Raw genomic sequence first — 24,306 nt, forward strand, 5'->3', positions numbered from 1 at the left:
CTGGAAACTACTGAGTATAAACTGTTTGTGTGGCAGGGCAGAGGACGTTCCCGTAAACAACCCCAGAGGTGCAGTTATTCCTCATAACTTTCCTTGCTCTGAAGTCTGCTCTGTGTGAAATTAACATAGCTATATCCACTTTTGATTAAAGTTAGCATGGTATATCTTCATCCATACCTTTACTTTTAACCTATATGTATCTATATATTTAATGTGTTTCTTGTAGACAACATCTAGTTGGGTCTTGTTTTTTGATCCACTCTGACAATATGTCTTTTACTTGATGTATTCAGAGCATTGACATTCAAGGTCATTATTGATACAGTTGGATTAATACCTACCCTATTTATACTATTTCACTTTGCTGCCCTTGTTCTTTGTTCCTGTTTTTGTCTTCCCTGCTTTTTTTCTTTTTGTGATTTCAATTATTTTATATTATTCAATTTTTCTCCTTTCTTAGCATATCAATCAATTATACCTCATTTAAAAAAATTTTTAGTGGTTGAGCTAGAATTTGCTATATACATTTATAACTAACCCAAGTCTACTTTCAAACAATACTACATTACTTCTCAAATAGTGTCAGTACCTTTTAATAACAAAATACTCCTAATTCTTTCTTCCAATCCCTTGTATCATTGCTGTCATTCATTTCACTTATACATAAGCATGCATAGCGCATATATATGTATGCATGTGTGTATATATAATATATGCACATAAGCATACATAGTCAAATACATTGTTTTTATTTTGAACAAACTGTTACTTGTTAGATCAATTAAGAATAAAAGTTTTTATTTTATCATCATTTATTCATTCCTTGATACGCTTCCTTTGTTTATGTAGATCTGAGTTTCTGATCTATATCATTTTCCTTTCTCTGGAGAACTTTGAACATTTCTTGCAGGTCTACTCGCATCAAATTCCCAAATTTTTGTTTGTCTGAGAAAGTATTTCTCCTTCACTTTCAAAGGATAAGTTTTCAGGGTATAGATTTCTAGGCTGGTGTTTTATTTTTCTCAACACTTTAAATATTTCACTCCACTCTCTTCTTGTTTGCATGGTTTCTGAAAAGTTGAATGTAATTCTTATCCTTGCTCCTCTATAGGTAAGGTTATTTACTCTGGCTTCTTTCAAGATTTTCTGTGTCTTTGGTTTTCTGCAGTTAGAATATGATTTGCCTAGGTACATTTTTAGGTGTTCCTATTTGATGTTCTCTAAACTTCCTGGATCTATAGTTTGGTGTCTGACAATTTGGGGAAATGCTAAGTCATTATTACTTCAATTATTGCTTCTATTCCTTTCTCTTTCTACTTCTTCTGCATTTCTATTATATGTATTGTACACCTTTTGTAGATGTACCACAGTTCTTGGATGTTCTGTTGTTTGATTTTTCATCCTTTTTTTCTCTTTGCTTTCATTTTGGAAGCTTCCACTGTCATATTCTCAACATCAGAGAGTCTTTTCTCAGCCATGTCTAATTTACTAATGAGCTCACTGAAGACATTCTTCATTTCTGTTACAGTGTTTCTGGTCTTTAGCATTTCCTTTGGATTCTTTCTTAGAATTTCCATCTCTCTGCTTAAATTATCCATCTGTTCTTGCATGTTTCTATGTTTTCCATTAAAGCCCTTAACATATTAATCACAGATTTTTGTTGTTGTTTTTTTATATTCTTGGTCTGATAATTCCAACATTCCTGCCATATCTGACTCTGGTTCTGATGATTGCTTAACCTCTTTAAACTTGTTTTGTGCCTTTTAGTATGCATTGTAACTTTTTGCTGAAAGGAGGACATGATGTACTGGGTAAAAGGAACTGTGGTAAATAGGCCTTTAGTAATGTGGTGGTAAGATGTGGGGGGAGAGGTAGCATTCTTAGTCTTATGGTTAGGACTCTGTCTTTTGGTGACTCTGTGCCTATGAAATGTGAAACTCACCAATGATTCTTGGGAGTTTTCTCTGATAGGTGGGAGGGGATGGCTAGAGGAGCGTCGAGTTGGGCATTTCCCTTCGCTCAGATAGGTTAGGCTCTGATATAACCCTAACAGGTTAGGCTCGGTAAAATAATTTTTCCTGAAGGCAACCTTGTTAAAGAGAAGAGAATGTTCTGGCATATTTCAAAAATGGTTCCTTTTCTTCTCCCTGTGCCAGAAGCATAAACAGATTTTCTCCGATATTCATAGTGAGGACCTGGTAGAGATTCTGGAGGTAAAACTCACAAGAGCATGTGGGCCTCCCTGGGGTTTTCAACTCTCAGATTTGCTGCATGAGCCTCTGGCAATTCATTAATTACAGTTCAGGTTTTCCTACTCTGTTCTGGTTCCCACAGAGGTATCGGCTGGTGGGTTTTTGCTCTAGCACATTGTGATGCTAGTGTCTGCCTGTCTGTCTCTCCAATTTGGGGGGAAATAGTTTGCCTTGTGAATTCACTTCACTCGCAAATCTAAGAAGAGTTGTTGATTTTTCCATTCCTTTCAGATTTTTATTGTTTTAGGCCAGAGTGAAGACTTCTAAGCTCCTTACATGCCAGACTGGAAACTAGAAGTGCCCCTGCTAACCTTTTATTAAAAACAAATGAATTACTTTGAAATCCATGCCAACACATTTTTACTTTAACTATCAGTATATCTTGATTTACTACTTTTTATTTTCCAAATTTAGATACTAAAACATTTCAATTTTGTCATACAATTTGGCATGCCCTTGTTCCTAACCAGCTTTTATAAGTCTTATTGTCCAACAACTTAAATCCTTTTTAAATTAAGAGTTGAATAACTTGTCCAAACCAGCCATTAAAATAATGAATAGGACAAAGCAAAATAGCAGTTCATTTTTTAAAATCTATGATTTTGAGTGAAATATAAAAAAAAAACATGTATTATTAAATATATGAATACTATTGCATTTATAAATCTGAATTATGTATTTAAACTGGTAGTATTTGAAACTTCTAGATTATCTTTCAAAAGTATTATAAGATATATGTATACCCATAATACATGTAGCCCTTATTAAGTGGTATCTACAGTTGCTTAGTAGATAAAGAGAAATGTCCAGGAGCTTTTGTTATCTCTTTGTAGTCAGCATGAATGGTTACACAATTAATGATTTTGCATTACTGAAAATAGAAAATGTTCAACTGAAGGTTCATTTAAAAATATATTTATATTTTAGATATTAACCCTATGAAATATGTCATATACAGGTAAATAAATAGATTTTAACTGCATGTGACAGGTAATTGTGTATTTCAGATCAATATTATATACCCCTTTATATCCTTATTTTATATGTTTCATTTTTATGTGAGAAACTTAAAAAATTCCATGTCCATTCTAAAGATTGGTTGCTTTGGAAAATACAGTCTTTTGGGCCCAGAAATAACATGTCCACTTTATAGATGAAGTACTAAACCTTGTAGTTCACTGAATAATGTGGACTTATAAAGGATTCAGGAAGAAAGCCTGAGCATTGTGTCACCCCACACACAACTGACAGTGTCAGTGGCCTGGCAACTATAGCTCTTGCAGAGATTTTTACTTATTTTTCTCGCTGAAATACAATTTTTAGTTTCAATCTCATACACATGCGCACACACACACACACACACACAATTAGTTACAGTGGAGATGTTCTGAACAGTATGTGTATGAAATGTAAAAAACAAGTGATGAGAGTATATTTACATTAGATGTGTATAATATTAGAGCTCATTTTTGAATATTTAAGAGTATTATGATATGAAAGAATCATAATAAAGTTATAGTCACTGACAAAAATAAATGTATAAAACTAAGTTCAACTCAAGTGCATATATATGTGTCTGTAGAAATATATATAAATATATAAATGCTATAAACATTTATTATATCAACATATAAAGTCCAATTTAGTGCTCTAAATATCAAACTCACATTTGGTTGTTTCAAATACTATAATTCTAAATTACAGTTTTTAACTCAAAAGTCCAACTCATCTCTTCCTGTGAACAGTGAAAAACTACTCCACTAAGAAATTTGCTATGCTGAATGCTCATTATATAGAGTAAATATGCATGTATACATCATCTGAAAATTAATAAGCTGGATTTTTAGAGAAAACTAAAATCAATATTCATCAGCCAATTTTCATTATTTATTATAGAATCTTTCTTTCTCATCTATGTCTCATCTGTATAAAAGCTGATCAAAATTCGAGTCAGAAGAAGCGCCAACTCATAAGACAATATGGTAATATGAGGGTCTAACTATAACTAGAACATCTACTATTTTAAAATGTCTCAGAACCAGGAATTCACTTATAAAGACCAATATTAGTATTAAAGGGTAGATTGGAGTTATGGTAGAGGGAAGTATTTTGAATCCTCATAATCTCCATGAGCTGCCCCTAAATTGTCATAAAGGAACACACAATTTTAGTAAAGAAGCATTTATCTTAGACTCAGTCACCCCCTTTCTTCAAATTAGACTATCATCCCTATCCCCTCCCATTGAGAAATACATGAACTGCACTTGACACTAACCCTTTGTTTCAACATGATAAATGCACTTATTATTACATTTAAAACATAATACAAAGGATGCTGTGTGTGTGCGTGTGTGTGGTGGTGTGTGTGTGTGTGTGTGTGTGTGTCCCGTGGGACTGGAGTGCTACTATTAAACCCGTAAACTGAAATATTTTATCATTTACGGGTAAGGCTGGAATTCAGGATGGAAAGCTACCCACTAATTCTCAACTTCTTGTCTGCAGAATGCTCTAGGATTCACAATACGAGGGGTTTTCTCCAGTTAGCTATTTACTGGCTCCAGAGATGTTTACTATCTTGATTCACAGCTGAAGAAAAAAGAAACCTGAAAAAAGAACCCAAGAGACAAGTGGCTTTAAACTGCTGAGGATTTACAATTAAAGAGATAATTACAAAGAAGTAAGATACCAAGAAAACATCTTTGATTGATGTGATTAGAATGGGAACCTGAAGAAGTAAGGAGGAAGAAACATTCAGTACTGCGTATCTTTAATAACATATACTCTGAAACAAAAAGCGGGGAAAAGCTGATGAAACTACACAAAGATATTCTGGCTCTTTTGTTTCACTCATTAATGAAAAAAAAAATCCACAAATTCCCTTCATTTAAATAATTAAGAAGTCATCCATTAAAAAAATAAAAATTGTCAAAGAGAAATCATATATTATTTTAAACTGAACCCATTTTGATAAGGTGCACTTTTTTAAATAGCAGTTTTGTACTATTGCAATAATAGATCAGAGTAGCTATATTGAAAATACTACGCAAAAGTTGCCATAGTAACAATGTAAATCCTTTTGAAATATAATTGCCTCAAAATTTATCAAATAGAACATGGCATTCGTCTTCAGAAAATTTTTGCATTTTCTTTTACAATATTATTATAATACTTAGTATTATTATACACATCTATTTCATTAAATGCTTTTCTTTATGTAAAATGACTGTTGAAATTATTGCCCTTTTCATACATTAATCTCATCAGAAAGACTTCTATTTCATACTTAAAGGTTAAAGATAATCTGAAAACACTAAGAATTCATCTGAAACAAGAACAGGAAAAAATGCCCTTTCTTCAATGTATAATCATGACTATCCTTAATATTATCTTCTTACCTCTGCTTTTAAATAAATCTATCAAATAAGTATCTTATTTACACTCAGAATGTTGCAATGTGAACATGTCCACAATAGAAATGACACAGTAATACAGCTGTATGAGAAGTAAAGCAGAAAAAAACACAGGGAATTACAATTACAACATAAATATAGCTTACTCTTTGTAGTCCTTCATACCAATCATCTTGCTCAAACCAATTTGAAATGTAAGTCATCCAAGCCATAGAATGTTTCTATTTTAATCAAAGCAATTGGAAATTCGGCCTCACAATAGTCAGCACCTAAAGCAACAACAATGTGTTTCAACCAAGCAATTTACCAAATCTGCCCTGAAAAATGCTTTTCAGAACAAGAAGCTAGATATGTACACACATTTCAGCTGAAACAGTTTCAATAATTTACAAATAACAGTATCTGTAAAAATAATGCTAAACTGGAAAATGGAAGCCTATATTCCACTAAGATAAGATAAATAAAACAATAATTATGTTATTGTACAGTACCAGAGAATGCTATAGCAAATATTGTATTAGGCTTACAGTTTTCATTCTAAAAAACATTTTTAGAATTAACTTTTGCAAGAAATAGGCAATTTCTGAAAATTAACCAAGTTAGTAATAAGGAATCTAGAAAAACTACAAAACAACAGGAAGCAGAAAATTAGTTCCACTCGCAACTTTAAAAGTTGGACATAAAGCTAGAAGAAAGCTTCTAGGTTAAAAGTTATTCAATGACAAGGTCAATCCTATATATCTATTTGTTTCCAGCTGAGCTGATTGTTAACAGAAAATCAAAATCATAGGAATTTGATTTCATGTTAGTTTTACTCATTTCTGGAAGAAATTATTTACTAGTCATACTAAATAAGAGGTTTCTTGGTAATCTGGGGAATATTTGAACTTCAAAATATCCTCCCTAAAGTTTAGGTTCATCACCCAACATGTAACATATTCTTGAGTGGTCTTTTCTTGACCAAACTCATCAAACCCTTACACTTCAGTGAAGAAAAAAGGAAGGAAGGAAAAGAAGGGAGGGAGGCAGGACGGATGAGGGGGGCGGAAAGAAAAATAAAACAATTTGAGTACTTTGAGTGCTTCATTTTTAATATCCCAAAAGCAAAACAACTTTTGTGCTGGCACAGAAAGACACACTTGCACGACATAAATGTCACTGCCAGCTGATTGAGAACAGCCTTATTGCTACTCTGAAAAAATTTATCAAATGCAACACGGCACCCTTCTTCAAACTACTTCTTCCTTGTTCTCTCTAGAAATATTTTCAGTATCTGCTTGAAGCCTCAGGTGTGAAAATGCTTGGAAAAAGGATCTTGTTTCCACAGGAAGTTCCAGAATTGGTACAACCTCTTGCTTCATTTGTTTACATCTTGATGGCTTCCCCAATCTGGACCGCGCTTTCTATCCTACCTTTAGGGTTCCCACAGAGCCTCTGGTTCCTGCCTCACTGCTCAGAATTTGAATTTCCTGCACTGTCCTACCCTGAAGAATTGCCCCCCACACCCATTGCTGTCTCTCTTGTCTACCGCTTATCTTATTTTGAGTAACAATTCTGTGCCTATATCCTGCCTTAAGATTTTCTACCCCACCTTGAATCTGTATCTAGCACTTCCCCAACAACTCTACCTACCATGCCACTATTGCAGTGGTTCCAGTCTGTCTTCTAATACATTCGACCTACTTCTACCCAAGCCAAGCTCTTAAACTCCATTTCAAACTACCTACTGAACCTAGATCCCTCAGCTTTTACCAGGTGATCTCAACATGAAACATGTGTAAAGCCTAGCTTATCTCTTTCAAGTGAGGTTTCCCCTTTCTACCACTCCCAAACATTCTTTACTTTCTACTGCATTCCCCATTTCAGAGACTATCACTATACTCTAGACAGTAACTGGAGAAAGATTCAAAACATGAAGCTATCTTTGATTCTTTCCTCACCTTCCCCTCCCACTACATTTGATCTCCGAGTCTTTCAAACTATCTTGAACATGTCTCTTCAAAAGGCTCTTCTCTCCATCCCTGATGCCACTGTTATAGTGAAACCTCTCATCATGTCTTGTATAAAATAATAGAATAGTTTGCTTGCTAATCCCCTTCCTTTCACTGCAACTCCTAAACATGTTCTATACCGTCATGACTTTAGCCTGAGCTGTCCTTTTTCTGTGAACAATGAGCTCTTTCATACTTAGGGTCTTTCGAGATCCAACTTAAATGCCCCTCTTCTTTGAAGCCTTTTCAAATGTACCAAATCCCTTATCTGTGTGCCTTTAAATTTATATTTACATGTACTGCGTAGTGATTATTTGTATAGACACAAATTGTGAGTTCCCCAAGGCAAAGGGCCATACCTTATTCCTATTTGTACAAAAGATGCAGTGTTTGTTGAGTGAGTTGACACCTGCAGTGCTCGAGTTTGTCAACTAATGGCAGTTCACATGAACGGAAGGTACATGGTACTGAAATTTGGAAAGGGTCTCAAAAAACATATCCAAGTGACAGGTCATGTGCTCACCAACAAGTGAAATGGGATCATTATTCAATTCCTTGTAGGGAAACGGCTAACCAAATCATTTACGAAATTGTTTTTTAAAAGGATAAAATAAATGTAAACTTGAAATAGTAAAATTATTTTATAATCATTCCAGGCACCAGGTATATATTTATTATACCATTGTAAATCCAATGTTGTTAACATTAATATCTTGTTTAGAGGGCACCATAGTTCTTACGCTTTATTTCCTGATGTTTTTCCATGAGCACTAGTTACCATATTTGCAAGAATTAAGAAAAGAAAAATATTTCACAGTATGTAGTTGCAGGTAAAATATTATCTTGCATAGAAATACATATTTCTTGATTGTCCACCAGGTATTTTGACGATCTGAGGGTAAATAGAATCTTGTGCATTTAGTATAAGAATGGCAAATAGTTTCCAACTCTCGCACGTCCTCGATTGGTTGCTTGGAGTACAGAGTCCAGAGCGGAAACCTTGAGCTCCCCTCAGAGGAGAAGCACGTCATGGTCACTTAGCAGTTAACAGAGACAGGGAGGAGAGAGTCATGGTGGCACCTATTCCCCATCTTTACATCTGTGTATTATTAGCCCATGGGTCTTACTTATTGACTAGCATAGTGTTAAAATCACAAATTTAAGTTAATTCATAGTCAGAATATTCTTACTGCCTATAAGATTAGTGATGAAAGGAAATGACAATAATCAAAAGCTGAAGGTCATCATGATAAAGAAAATAAAGATAACGAAGTAAAATGTTTTGCAATGTCAGGGAACTTACTGTAGGCATTAATACCCAAACATGGTCTGGTTGCTGGTCCTGACCTTTTCATATATCTCCCTGCATCTATATATTCGCCATGACCTCATTAGGGGAAGACTCTATGTCCCTGCCTGTTGCCTTTGGACTTGTCACGTGAGTTGTTTTGCCTCGTGACCTGTGGGCAGAAGTCAGAGTGTTCCGGGTCCAACTCTGGCTACAGGGCTGGTTTCCATTCCCATCTTTGTGCCTCTGCCATCAGGTTGAGCAGAACATTCCATACCTCACCAGTCTAAGAAGGATGACACAAGTCACAGAGCTGTCTCGGACAAATCACTGATCTCCAGAGAGAAGCAGAACCACTCAGCCAAGTCAAATCTGGTCTCTTTGATTCTACATTGAGACTTTTCCATCTAGTTTTACCTGATATCTCAGACCAAGATATGGCTTCATCCTCTGAAATTTTGGCATTTGCAGCCTATCCTTTCCTCTACTAAATTCATCCCCTCCAAGTTATGTCTTCTTACCCATTGTACTGTCTGCAGTTATACTCTCTTAGTCTGCCCTTGTCTCCGTTATTGTACAAGACAGCAATGATATTTATTTAAACTTCCCAACAAACTAGAATGAACTTGCAAAATAAGCACAAGCCATTGCTTGTTCAATCAAACAGGGTAGAATCAAATATAAAATACATGGCATTGCTCAAAATCATTCTCTTTCATGTATCTGCATCTAACCTGTCTAGAACCATTGTTGGGTATGTTAGAGGAGAGGACACGGTTGTGAAAGAGAGACTCTGGAAATATAAATATTCCTTATGCTGAGGGTGTCGCACAAGTTACACTGATCTGGGATCAACTGTCTGCCTTTTCTGACTACGGACAGATACTCCTCTGAAGGAATCAAAACGAATGGAAGACAGCTGTCAAAAGTATAACACTACAGTTTGGGACAGTTGTCCATCCTAACTAGATTAAAACCCTACATAAAAATGTAAGAAGGAAGTCTGAGTTAGAGAGCAGAGAAACAGTTTACTAAGTGTACTTCAAATAGTCATAATAATTCTGTATTTTTAAAAGATAGTTAGTTATAAGACCTTGGCTTCCAGCAATGGCAGACAAATATATATTTTCCACTTCTCCCACTGAGAACAACTAGAAAAGGTGAATCATAATATGTAAAATCACAGACAAAGAAGGCAAATCCCAAGAAAAGTCCAAAGATTAGCCAGGTACTTTTTTTTTTTTTGGTGGTGGTTGTGGGGTGGGAGAATGCTACACTTTCCCTAAAAGGATTTGCCTAAATAAACGTAGTGACTGAAATACTGAGAAGCTATGGAGAGCTTCTGGTAATCTCATAAGGCTGGCGGGGAGAAAAATTGGAATTCAGATGCTGCCAAGGAAAAATGATCTAATAATGGGTTCCTTTCAGGAAGAAGCATCTGGGTTTACACCTTAAGACTAAGAAAGAAACAGAAACAGACTGAGGCTCAGCTTCAAATGAATTCATTCAACCATTGGAGTAAGGTGATCTTCCCCAGCCTAACTTTTCAAAAGCAAAAGTAAATTATCTCTGGAGGAAGATAACATTAAATTGTCAGGTTGCAAAGCAATCAAGGGAATTCCAAAGAGTAAGGAGCCCGTCTATGAAGAGAGAAAACACACTAATGGTTTCACCTTTGACAGGGCATGGGAGAAAGAGGTGACTGCCATAAAAGAAGGTAAGAAACAAAAAAATCAGATAAAATTGTAATTAATTCCTTAAGGCCAATGTGAGTTAGAGCATCAGTTTAGAAGTGGAGGCCCAGGCAAGCTAGTTTTGCACTCACTAGTAAGATGTTCTCCACAGGCCTTAATTGGATACTGAGGAGGAGAAAGGGGGGTGGGGAGGACAGAGGTAGTTAGTCTCAGTAGCTCAGACATGTAGGAAGCAATTGGCTGCTGATAGTTGACAGGCATGAAACACTGTATACTTCCCTGAATCCTTCTCTCATATGAAGCAATATCCCTCCTTGGGGGGAGGAAACAAACAGCCTCATTCCCAGGGAAAATGGACAGGAATAAAAGAGAACCTCATCTACCTCTAGAGAGGGGCAGAAAAACCCTCCTTCCTGACCCTAGGACTTAGGCAAGATCCACTACCTCTGGGAGAAGGGAAGAAACAAAAGCTGCCCAGCCCCTAGAGGGTGGGCAGGAAGACATCTTAGGCTCCCATCCTGTACCAAAAACACAGCACAGATCTGCCAGTTTGAGGAGGTGCAAAAAATTCTCTCCTACACAACACCGCCATAGATATAAAGCAGAGTTTGGCTGCCACAGAGGGCGGCTGGGGAGAAGGAGACATAAATCTCCTCTAAGAACCAGCTTCCCCCAATCTGCGACGATAAACACTGCAGTATAATCATACATTGGGATACTATGCAACGATTAATATGAGCTATCTATACAAAATGATGATCTGATGATGGAATTATGACTGAAAGTCAAATATAAAAAAAGATATATATATATCAGATGATTCCATTTATAGAAGTTAAAAACAAGCAAAATTAATCTACGCTAATAAAAGTAATGAGAAATTTTCTTCGGGGAGAAGGAAGTAGTGACAGGAAGTTGCCATGAGGGGGATTTCTAGGAAGCTTATAAGACTTCCCTTATGCTAATTATGCTAAAAAACAAATTTAGCTGCTACAAAACACTAAACTGCTGTCAGGCATATAATCTAAATAAAAGAAATTATACACTAAGAATACACAGCAGTTGCTTTCTAATAATAACAAAATTAGAGGTGAAAAATCCAAATGAATTTGTGTGTGTGTGTGTGTGTGTGTGTGTGTGTGTGTGTAAAAATAATTGGATTGTATTTTGTAATTTCACTTGTATCCTTTTATTTATCTTTTATGTTTCCCTTAGAGTTTCCAGACCCACTTACCACCCCCAGCCATCATATTCAGAAGGCATTAACTTAAGTCTTTCTCGAGATACAGCAGTAATATTTCTTTAACCTACAAATATTTTTAGAAGCGATGTCAGAGACAAGCAGATGAGGAAGGTGAACACAAAGAATTAAAATTCTCATAGTAGGAAATGAGCAAAAACTGAAGTCTACCAAACAAGCGGAAGGGGACTGAGATGGACTAGATGAAGGACATGTGTTTAGGGGTTCACGGGACACCAACATGGAATTTACTGACTGCCATTATCACCTACAGCCGATGCCTGTTAACGCCACATCCATAGTAGATCCTCTCACTCCGTAATTCCCACTATTCCACAGGGAATGGGCATACGAGCAGATCTCCACGAGCCTATTCCTAGATACCTGACAAGATCTGTACAGACAAATAGTTCCCATCCCAGCACTGCACACTTTGACCAGCCCTTCCAAAGTATTAGATAGCTACGTCCTAAAAAGAAATGAAAGCTCATCCTTGAACAATAAATCAATACAGCTGATAAGAATCTCCAGTTATTAGTTGATTCTAATCACTAAAACAGAGTGACAAAGTAGACAGTATATTCCTCTTTAGCTTAGGTCACATACTATTTTTAATGTGAAATTACAAACAAAATAGTGGAAAATGAAGTATTTTTACTGAAGTCAGAATATATCAAAAGTAAAAATTCAATGAAGACTAAAACTGAAAAACAGTACCTGAAATTTATGTCCTAATGAGTAAGTTTATTAGCAGGCTGGATACAGCAGAAGTCAGTATTACTACTGTGGAATATAAATAAATAGTACATACAAAAACTAATGCATAGAGAAAAACCAGAGTGAAATAAAATAGAACAGAGCATAAAAATAGACTATGCTGAAAAAATTAGACAGATATAATGGGAGTCTAAAAAGGAGAGGAAATATAGTAGAATCAGTATTCAAAAGATAGTGAGAAATTCCAAAATTGATTTAAAAGAGTGAAGTTCCTAAAGCTCAACATATCCAAGCAGGATACCTTGCACATCACAGTAAGATGCTGAAAATTATAGAAAAAGAAAAAAAAAAAGTTAATGGCCACAATATAATCATAGATGGATCTTGAGATTATTATGCTAAGCGAAATAAATCAGGCAGAAAAAGTCAAGAACCATATGATTTGGTTTATCGTGGGATATATAAACTGAAAGCACAAAGGAACCAGACAAACAAATAAAGAAACAAAACTCATAGACAGAAACAATAGTTTAGTGGTTATCAGAGGGTAAGGGGGGAGGCGGGTGGTAGATGAGGGAAAAAGGGATCAAATATATGGTGACGGAAGGAGAACTGACTCTGGGTGGTGAACACACGATGTGATATATCAGATGATGTATTACAGAATTGTACACCTGAAATCCTTGTAACTTTACTAACAATTGTCACCCCACTAAACTTTAATTAAAAAAATAAATAAATAAAAGAATAATGGGAAGTCAAAGACAATGGAATGACATTTTTAAAGTTATTAAAAGTAACTACACACCTAGAATTCTGCACTCAGTGAAAATAAAACTGAAGACAAAATAATGACGTTTTTCATACGATAACAACTAGGGAAATTTTGTTGGTCTGAACTAGAAAAAAATACTAGAGGGAGTTCTTTAGACAGACAGAAAATGATCCTAGACAGAAAACATGAAAACGTTAGAGATAATGAATATCATAGAAAGCGGAAATATGTGATGAAGTATAACTAGATATTAACTATACAAAACAATGATTAGAATAGTATAGTTTAAAAATTTTTAGCATTAAATTATATGAAAGCAATGTAAAAGGTGAGATCAAGATAAATGGAGTTAGTATCAATGAAGAGGTAAAAGTAATCATTTGTTTTAACTGTAATGAGGCAGTTACATGATAGAATCTCTAGGGTAACTAAAAAAGAATAAATAAACATTATTAACAAGTTAATCACAGGAAAATGCAACTAATAAAAAACTTGTAAACAAGAAAACCAAGGCCTGATTGTATATGTAAATCAAATTATAACAGTTATACATTAAATAAGTAGATTAGAATTAAAAGTATAATTGGCAGACTTAAAAAACTCAACCATATACTCTTTGCAAGAGTCACACTTTAATATAAGGTTACAAATGGTTGAAAGTCAAAGAACAGAAATTATATAATACATAGTTATTAAACAAAGAGAACTATTATATAAATAATAGAACAAATTTTAAGACAAGGAATACAACTAAAGAGACAGAGTGACATTACTTAAGGATAAAGTGGTGAATCAACTAAATGATACGAAAGTCCTATAATTGTATCTACCCAAATGACATCACTTAAAAATATATAAAGAAAGACCGATAGAATTAAAGGAGAAACATACAAATCCATAATCATAATGGAAGACTTTAACATATCTCAACAACTGATAGAATAAATAGAGAAAACTTCATAGGAGTATGAAAGATCTGAATCCAATTGACATATAGAATACTGTACCCAACAATGATAGAATTTGTACTCTTTCAAGTAAGCATGGAGTAATTACAAAAATAAACCATGTGCTAAGCTATACAAAAACCTCACCGATCTCCAAAACATTAGAATCATTCAGAGTATATTAATATTTTCTGGTCATCATGGAATTAAATCTGAGATAAATAAGAGAAGAATAATTAGAAGGTCCACAACTGTCTAGAAATTAAACAAAGCACTTCTAAATAATCCTTGGATCAAAGAAGAATTAAAAATGGAAATATAATTAGCACTAAATGGCAAGCCACAACAAATAGAAATATGTGGCTTACAGCTAAAGCAATGCTTAGAGGTAGAGGACTATAGTCTTAATTATATTTTATTTTTTAAAAAATAAATAAAGGATTAAAATCAAAGATTAGATTTCTATCTCAAAAAGCTAGAAGAGGAAAGCAATAAAAAAATGTAGAAAAAAGAAATACTTCTAAAAAAGAGTGGAAGGCCTTATTTATGTTTATAAACATACAATAGAGAAAATCAATTAAACCAAATGCTGCTTCCTTTAGAGCAACTTTTAGAAGACTTACTAAGAAAAAATAGAAAAAGTACAAATATCAGTATCAGGAATGAAAAGGACATCACTATAGAACATACTAACATTAAAAACAAAAGAGTAAAAATATTACAAACACATTTGCAGCAATATAATAAATAACTTGGAAGAATGAACAAATTCCTCATAAAAACGGTATGTTACCAAAGTTGATGCAATAATGAGAAAATCTAAGTAACTTGAATATGAGTATGAGTCTACATTTATAACTTTTCCACAGATAATCTCCTAGGCCCAGATAGTTTCACTGGTGAATTTTTACAAATATTTAAAGAAGAAATTTTTTTTTTTAATTTATTGGGGTGACAATTGTTAGTAAAATTACATAGATTTCAGGTGTACAATTCTGTATCACATCATCTATAAATTACATTGTGTGTTCACCACCCAGAGTCAGTTCTCCTTTCATCACCATATATTTGATCCCCCTTACCCTCATCTCCCACCCCCATCCCCCTTACCCTCTGGTAACCACTAAACTATTGTTAAAGAAGAAATTTTATATAAACTCTTTGAGGGTTTGGAAAAAACAGAGTAACTTATCAATTCCTCATATCCTGCCAAAACCTGAAAAAGACTTTACAATAAAGGAAATTACAGAGCAATCTCTCTCATAAATTAAATGTGAAAATCCTAAACAAAAGAGTAGCGATATAACATATTAAAGCTTTAAAAAAACTGATGTGAATATCTTGTCTTTGGAGCAGAAAAATATTTACTAAACAGGACACACATAAAAAAATGCGAACCACAAAGGGAAAAAATTCACATATTGGAGTATGTTAAAGTAACAAACTTCTTTTATCAAGACATCGTTAAAAGAGTGAAAAGCAAGCCACAGAATGGGAGAAAATATTTACAATACATATGATTAAGCATACCCTGATTAAGACCCTGAAAGTAAGCAGTCCTCTTGTTCTAAGCAATATACATATATATGTATATTTAAAAGATCCTCATGTAAATATATAGTAAGGCAAATTCAGAGATTAATTCATTGTTTTACAACCCTGTGAGCATTTAAGTAGAATCTTTTCTAAATGTTGGGCACTAATGAGGCAAATTCAGATTGGCATCTTATCTCAACACTGCCCCAAATTCTAGAAATCAATGGTACAATAACTATGTTAAAGTGAACTATTGTGATCTTGCTAGTCTATAAACAGCCAAAATATCAGTCATGTATGAAGGAAATACAAACAGAATGACACCGTCATAAATACAAGGAGTTAGAAGGCAATTCACCCATGTCATCTTCCTTAAAAATTACTTGAGTAAAAACTACAGGCTTTTGAAAAATTAATCAAAGGAACTTTAATATAAAAGTCCATGTAATTTAAAAAAATACATTAAGCAAAGAAACCTGAATATCGAAGTTATGTTTATAGAAATGCACATGTCAAGAATAATTATTGAAAGAGAAGGCCAATAATGTATAAGTTAGTTATAAAAATGTAAAAACTCTCTGATTGATTTCCTAGGTACTGAGATTTAGGAAAAAAAGAGATGAAAACAACTGTATGCTAAACATCTTATTTTACAAGGTAATCAATAGACATAATTTGTTTCTTGATATTTGGGGAGAAATAGATTGAAAGTATTTTTATAATTTAAAAATAATCATATTTTAAAAATTTTTAGGTTTATGTTAAAATATACCGTAAACTTTGTCGAAATTTTAAAAAAGTTGATAAAAATATATGAACATATAAATAAAACATGTTAAATATGTAAGGAGCAATTATAAATCAGTGATTTGAAAAAGTCTCTGTAGTTAAACTAAAAGGCATATTGTAAACAGTTATGTTCCTGTATTTTTAAATATATATTTTAAAATGTGTATATAACACACACATAATAGACACACAAAAACATACATCCACACACATGAAAAACTAAAAGAATAAACAAGGTTGGTTACTTAATAGTTAAAAATTTATAATTCTTTTCACTTACTTATATTTTCAAAAATGTTAATAATCACTTCTCAATTCATTCATTCACTCAACAAACAACTTACTGAGCACCAATTATGTGCCAGTCAGGCACTGAAGATAAAGCACTGTGCAAAACAGATAAAAATCGTGCCTTTCCAGAGTTCTTATTCTTGTGGGAATGAATCAGGAAATGAGCAAGACAAACAAGTAAATGACGTATATTAGAAGAGAATTTGTGGTGTGGACAAAATTCAGGGAAAGAGGATAAGGGGTTCTGGAGATAGAGCTGACACTGCAATTTTTAAAAAAATAGTATTGGGAGGCCTCACTGAGTTGACACTAAGCAAAGGAGGTGAGAAGGCAAAATACAAAGATATCTGGTCTGAAAGCAGTAAGCAGAGCGGGCAGCTAAAGCGGACTCTGAGACAGATGCTTCCTGGCAGGTTTGAGAAATAGTAAGAAAAATCAATAAAAGTGTACAAAATGTGTATTCAAAGATCAGAGACACATAAGGATACAGATTCGAGGTAGTTTTGTTGAACTCACCTGTATATTCTTCAGAATTTTGTAAATTTTCTTAATAGAAATATATTGCCTCCATTAATAAAAAACAAAGCCCTAAAAACATCTTGTTGAAAAGTCAATGTGTAAAATTTGAATACACTATATGCTCAGAGCTCTGCAAAAAATATTTTTCTAATTATATAATTAATATGTTATTATTAGAAAAACTTTGGAAACTGCCAAAAATGAGATTTTTTTTTTTTTTAAATTAGCCATTAGCCCACTAACTTGAGATCTTCCTCTGTCTGGTGTCCATAATTCTAAATGACCACTATTCTCACTGTGACATGTAGAGCCATAGTTACCAAGGATGAATACAATTTTAAAGCTTTTATATCAGTGCATCTCAAAATGGGGCTCTCAGGTCTCTTGCATCACAGTCAATTAAAAAACTGGCTAAAAATGTAGATTCTTGGATCATACCCCAAAGCTAGTCGGTTAGAATGTTGGGGTGATCTTGCTTTTGAACATCATTCCCAGGTGATTAATATGCATAGTAAAGCTTCAGAACTACTTAGTTCAACAGTAGTAAAGATAACTTAGCAGAAAAACTATCTCTGATATCTTCTACTGACTGAGCTTAATCTCTTAAATTTCTGTCATTCCTAAGTGTAACTTCAATGCACTTGGTATGGTGTTTTATCTAAGCGTTCCCAACATATGTCAAATCATGATGTTCTTAAAAGCTTAGACGATAAAATAGGTCACAACAAGTACAGTATTAAGCTATGTTAAAATCCTGGATTATGTAGCATATAGAAAAGAATAAGGTCATTTTGGTAGTTCCAGTTTGGACTCACAAAATGACCACTTACTTATATCACTATAAATTTGAATCTGTCAGCGAAACGCAGGCATTATATGTAAGACCAAGACACTGATTCAAAAATGTGGCAAAGTGGATGCAGCTATCTCATCATCCATCCACATATTTCTTTTTATACTTTCCTACATTTTAACCACCAAAATGAAAATTATATGGATTTGAAGTACGGAATTAGATTTCTCTAGGTGCTCGGAGGATTATAGAATCTCTTAAACTGGAACGGGGAAACGCTTTTTAATTTGATCAAAGAAGTAAATCACTTTTCTTGAACAACAGGGTCATTCATATACTTTCAGTATGACCATTCTGAGAGAGTCAACCTGAAAAACTAGAGGGGGGTGGAAATCACATATTGTCACTTACAAACTAACAAGTTAGAAGTAAATATTCCATGAAGAGAGCGACATTAGGATGTAAATATCTATCATAAAAAGATATAGGATTATTTCTATAATAGAGCATGGAAAAATATGTAGGCTTATTTTTATAAATGGGATCATTTCACATGAAGGAAGACTTGAGAAGCTATGCCATGAATTGTTCTGTAAACCTGAGGAGCCCCGTCCCCTTCTAACTAATCTGTTTTGTGAGTTAGATTTTTGTATATGAGTTTTTGACGCAGGCTGCGTCTTTATGCCTACCTGTCTGTGGAAATCAGGATTCCCATTTGGCAGTCACTAAGACTGGCATTTTCATGTTCTGGGAAAAAGCTGCTAAAACATTATTTTGGCATGTCAATTGAGAAAAACCAGCAAAGGAAATCAAATGGATTTAAAACTTGAAAGCGTTAAAATGAAAAGAAACAGCTCACATAAAGTCACTAAATCTGAGAATGTCTTTAAATATATGCATCTACACATTGACAGAAGGCCTGAAATAAATCCTGAGGTTTGGTAAGTAAAAGGTTGTATCAGCTAAGGCAGGGCCAATACATAGATCTGATAGCTTGCTACTCTAGTTGATAGTCCACCTGTCAAAAATTATGCCCTTAGCCAACATAAAACTCCCCCTAAAGATGAACTAATATAATTAATAATGAAAGTGAGACTTAAGTCCAAAAAGCTGCTATTGAAATGTAGATGCTTATGAAATGTATCCATTCTTATATTCTCAGGAATGAGCTTATTTATTTAGCAGTTCCTGGTATTCCCAAGAAAAGTCTCAAAAGTGGAATTGGACATGAACATTACCAGCTTAAGAAGTGACAAGGTCCAATGGCACAATGTACCCTATATCAGTGCTTCTCAAACTCTACCTTCAGAAGACTCACTTGAGGCTTATTAAAATGCAGAATCCAGGGCCCTCAGGCGAAGGCCTGAGAATTCAATTTTCTAACAAGCTCCCAGGAGATGCTGATGCTGCTGGTGCAGGTTACACTTTGAGTACCTGGGCTCTAGCTGGCATCTGGTACCAAAGAATTAGAAAGTCTAGAAAGGAAAAGCATCCAACTTCAAAATATTAACCTAATGGTAACCATAATCTAGGCTTCAGATGTAACTTCCGAAAGCTTCTTATATCTAATAATCTTAACATTCACTTGTAGATGTGATGGCTATGTACACTTATGTACCATTGGGATGCATTCAGATAAAGAATTTCTAAGGTAACTGGATCCCAAAAAGTCAGAAAAGACTTCACAGCAAAACTTAAATTGTATTATTAATATTAACGAGCAAATCAAAAAAGTATACAAATTGTGGGAAAACACTTTTTAACTAATGTTTTAAGTAAACTTTCTATATGATGAGACCAAACATGAACATTGTTCATTGGGTAAATAATTACTTTAACATTACAAAAGTGATCGAAATCTTAATTACTCAAACTTTTAATGGCTCAGTTTGAAGAAATATAATGAAAGAGAAAATCATGGTGATGTATTTCGACCTCTTTAGGGAACAGCACAATGCTGAGTGTCAGAGGGAAGTTCTAGACCAGCTTTCACATGCACAAATTTTGAGCATCACAATCTTTATGTTTAGTGACCTCATCTACAAAATAATGGTGTTAAATTAACCAGTCTCTAAGGATCCTTCCAGCTTAAATTCTGAAGTGATTCCTTCAAACCTGTTACCTTAAAAATAAAATCTTGCATAACTCTTTCCATTAAGACTCATTCATAATGTTTTATCTTAAAGGACCAAACTTAATTAAATATTACCTAGTTCTTAGTAATTCTTCAATTTTCAAGATTCCATGTGGAGCTGTTTTATATTTGAAAATGTAGGTCTTCCTACAGCGTATCAAACATGAGTAATCTGTGTAATGAGAATTATTTTCTATTTTCTAATTTGAAAGTAAGTTTTTTTGTGTGTGGGCGATATGAAATTGAACTTATTTTACATTACTGCAAATAAACCTGCCTGGGATACTGGTATATGCTCAGAACTTAGCCAACAATTTGGAAAAAGACAACGAACCTAAGCATAAGGAAATTAATTTAACAAACTCTACCGTTAGTTCTCCATGTCTGAGCCATTCGAATCTGTAAACCAAGTATTGAATGTTGTAACATCCTCACCAAAGCATGGAAAATTATTTCTTACATCTTTTGATAGAATTTTCCTGAACATAACACTTATATATTATCCCTATAAAAGCAAGTAACACTTGATAAATTATCACCTATATGATATTACTGTAGAAGATGTATGTTACTGTCTGTTTCTATTTTACACACACACACACACACACACACACACGAGTTAGACAATTAAGTTCATGAACTTTCCACCATGTAAGTGCGCAGTGTGTGTGTGTGTGTGTGTGTGTGTACAGATATGCAGGATGCCCAAGAAATGTATACATGTTTTAAGAAAGGACAAAAACTATTAAAATTGTAATATTCAATATATAGCGATAACAAAAGATGAATACAAGTCACGTTTGACTTCTGCAATTACAAGAGGTGCTCAAAGTGGTTACCATCAACATCCAGACACTTCTGATTACGGCGAACTACTGCTTGAGCCACGTTGACCAAGGTGTCCACTTGTATACATTTTTTTTGCCACCCCCGGTATTTCTTACATTAGAATGTAAAATTCCAAAGTTTTAGCAGATAATTAGGCAACTAAATCACACTTTGTAAGTAAGTACATGTAAAGTAATAAAAAGTTAGAGTTTTATCCTTATATTTAAAAAAATTATCTCACTCAAATAGTTGATTATGTGACATCTGTGTAACAAATGCCACCTGTGGCTCCAATTTCAGGTTGCCTTTTTTACAAAGTCTCGCCTATTTAAAATGTTTAAATTTCTCTTCAGTTATGTTTGTCTAGTCACTGAAATCAAGTGAAAACAACCTGAATCTTGTCTCCTAATGTGGCAGCCCATGTTGCATCATGAGAACTTTTGAAATCTTTCCAGTCAATCATAATGGGATTTTTTTCTTCATTATACAAAGGTATAGGTCAAAGCTGGTCATTTTGTAGTATTTCCCTAACAAGTTTTATAACCGAAGTTACAAGTCCTTCCTGAACATTTTAAGTAACCTCAAGTAAGAAAAAAAAAGTTTCCTTCAAGTTTTGTTTCTCTACAGAGTAAATTCTTTGGGGGAATTTCTACAGTTCTCTTCAGGTATCCCTATCAAATTTCTTGCTCACAAATCTCCAAGGAATAGTCTCATCAACAGTGAGAGAATAATGTGGATGTGATTATCATAGAACACAGCATGGTTTTGGATATTGAAAAGAGCCAACCAACTCTTAGTTTAATATATGTTTCTGACACGAAAGAAAAGATGGAGTCAGAGTAAATGAGAAATCTCTCCCAATCTCCTAACACAATTTCTGGGATTAAAATACCCTCAATGAAATATCTGTTCTGAAGACACACTGGAAGCTACATAACCTTACTTTAATATTTTAATCTGCTAAATGGAATAGATATACAAAATACGAAATGAGATAATTTAGCAATTGCAAAAGTAGAAATAATTATTTTATTACCTCAATGGCTGGGTAAACTGGTTATTCAGTAATCTGATAAACTGCTATCTTCCTTACATATATCAGATTTCAAATAAATTCTGGACTATAGGAAAGAAATGGGAATCCTTCAAAATTGTTTGAATTTCACTGTAATCTTCATTACAGTTACACAACGTATTAAAATTAGGTAGTCTGGAGAATTTGCACATATTTTATTGATAGTGATAATCTAATCATTCATGTTGGATTTCTAGTTTCTATCAGGGAAAGCAAACAAAAATAAAACTATTCCTACTCTTCTCTGAGTAATTTAAAATCTGCCACTGACTTATCAATGCCCTGGCCATGGGCAACAAGGTAGAGTCTATAGAAAACAATTAACAAAAATGCTCTACCCCTTACAGTCCCTCTACTGGGAGCAAAGGAATATAAAAACATTTTTTTCTAAGCTAAATTAATTTGTGGCTTTCTAATATATGGAGTATGACGTGACTAATGGGCAACAAATTTTTAGTACACCAGTATTTAACTATTAAAAATACAAAAATGAAGAATTTTAAAGCTTTTAAGTAAATATATTTAATGTTTCTTTCGTTGTTTTTTCAGAGATACCTACAGTTCTTTAAGTATTTCTATTAATATAAACACAGGAGAATCAGATCAATACAAATAATAAAATGCAACTACCCATTTTGTATAGAGTAAGTTTGTAGAGTTCACTTAAGAAATATATGATTTTTCTTTCTATGTATGCCCTTTGAAATAGGCAATTGGTTCATTCCCATTTGAAAAATTTCCCAGGAACCCTTAGTGCAATGACCTAAAACTAGCATTGTAAGGTTAATCTCTAAACAATCCACTAACGCATGTTTCCCAAAATTTTGTTGAATTAACTGACAACTTTTCATAGTCACTTAATTACTATACTTCATTTTATATCATGGAACAGGAAAGATCGTCAAACCACTTGTCTCAGATCTTAGCCTTCACCCAGGTTAGATATAACTATGCCCATTTTCTTGCACACTTAGGCCAGTGAGGCAGAATCTCAAAAGAATGTAAGACAGCACTTTTTCCATAAGGGCTGTAATCATTACAAACCCAGCATCAGCTCCCCTACAGCAAAGCAGTGATAAGACAACACCCAAAAACAGGCTGTGATCAGTGATCATCATATGGAGATAGTTCTCTCACTGTTGATGAGACTATTCCTTGGAGATTTGTGAGCAAGAAATTCGACAGGGATACCTGAAGAGAACTGTAGAAATTCCCCGAAGAATTTACTCTGTAGAGAAAGGAAACCTTTTCTTACTCGAGGTTACTTAAAATGTTCAAGAAGGACTTGTAACTTTAGTTTTAAAAATTGGTAGAGAGATGAGTTTCTCTGAAGAATATTTCTGAAACGCTCAGACAACGAAAGATTCAGAAATGTAGTATTTCTCTTCAAACCCTTGTTAGATTCCCATAAATAAAAAATATATATATGGGAGTTACAAAAACAAGTGTGACTTATTTTTTATGTACGATCAAAGTTATCACTAAATTTTATTAAAATCAATTACTTTTAATTAGTATAATAAAAAAAGTCAGATTAAATTTTTGCTCCTTTTATATTTGCATGCAAAAAAGTCTTTTTGGGGGGTGGGGAGGAAGGAAAAGCCTGTATTTTTTTATGATTTTCTTAACATATACTATGTCTCTCGCATTCAATACCGTCTGTTTTCTGGAATGCTTCCTTTTTAATCACAGCTATGTTGGTACAACCTGAATATTAAGACCATCTTCAAAGGGATGATAGATAGATAATCAATACAGAAGTGCCTGGCGGGCACAGTAATAAGAATCACAATCTAGACTCCAGACAAACATATACTTAACCTTAAAAAATAAAACCAAACCAATATTTCTCGTAATGGTCACAGTTTACACTCCAGCGGTAGTTGAGATTTATAAATGTTGGCAGCTTGTTGCACATCGTAATAACCAGGTGTGTGACTCTGAAACTCTGGGGATTCACCCACGATGCATCATCGTGTGCAAAGCCCTGGAGGACGCATGAAGCCACAGTCTGCGATCCTCGCAGG

General features: G+C 34.0%; 1 protein-coding gene across 5 annotated transcripts in view; it reads right to left on the minus strand.

Annotated features, from left to right (window-relative positions):
* The window catches only part of WDR17 (WD repeat domain 17), a 93,190-nt gene that overhangs the window by 68,693 nt on the left and 191 nt on the right, over window positions 1-24,306 (minus strand). For 3 of the 5 annotated variants that reach the window (XM_033105115.1, XM_033105113.1, XM_033105111.1), the window contains exon 2: window positions 5,809-5,931. The exons of 1 other annotated variant lie outside the window; for it this stretch is intronic. In XM_033105115.1, the coding sequence (XP_032961006.1) occupies window positions 5,809-5,874 (66 nt within the window). In that variant the 5' untranslated portion in view covers window positions 5,875-5,931. Of the gene's footprint in view, window positions 1-5,808; window positions 5,932-16,983; window positions 17,029-24,306 lie in introns of those variants that run through there. One more of the 5 variants, XM_033105112.1, reaches the window with a different exon arrangement.

The sequence above is a fragment of the Rhinolophus ferrumequinum genome, chromosome 4 (assembly GCF_004115265.2).
Source record: "Rhinolophus ferrumequinum isolate MPI-CBG mRhiFer1 chromosome 4, mRhiFer1_v1.p, whole genome shotgun sequence".
Classification (NCBI taxonomy): Eukaryota; Metazoa; Chordata; class Mammalia; order Chiroptera; family Rhinolophidae; genus Rhinolophus; species Rhinolophus ferrumequinum.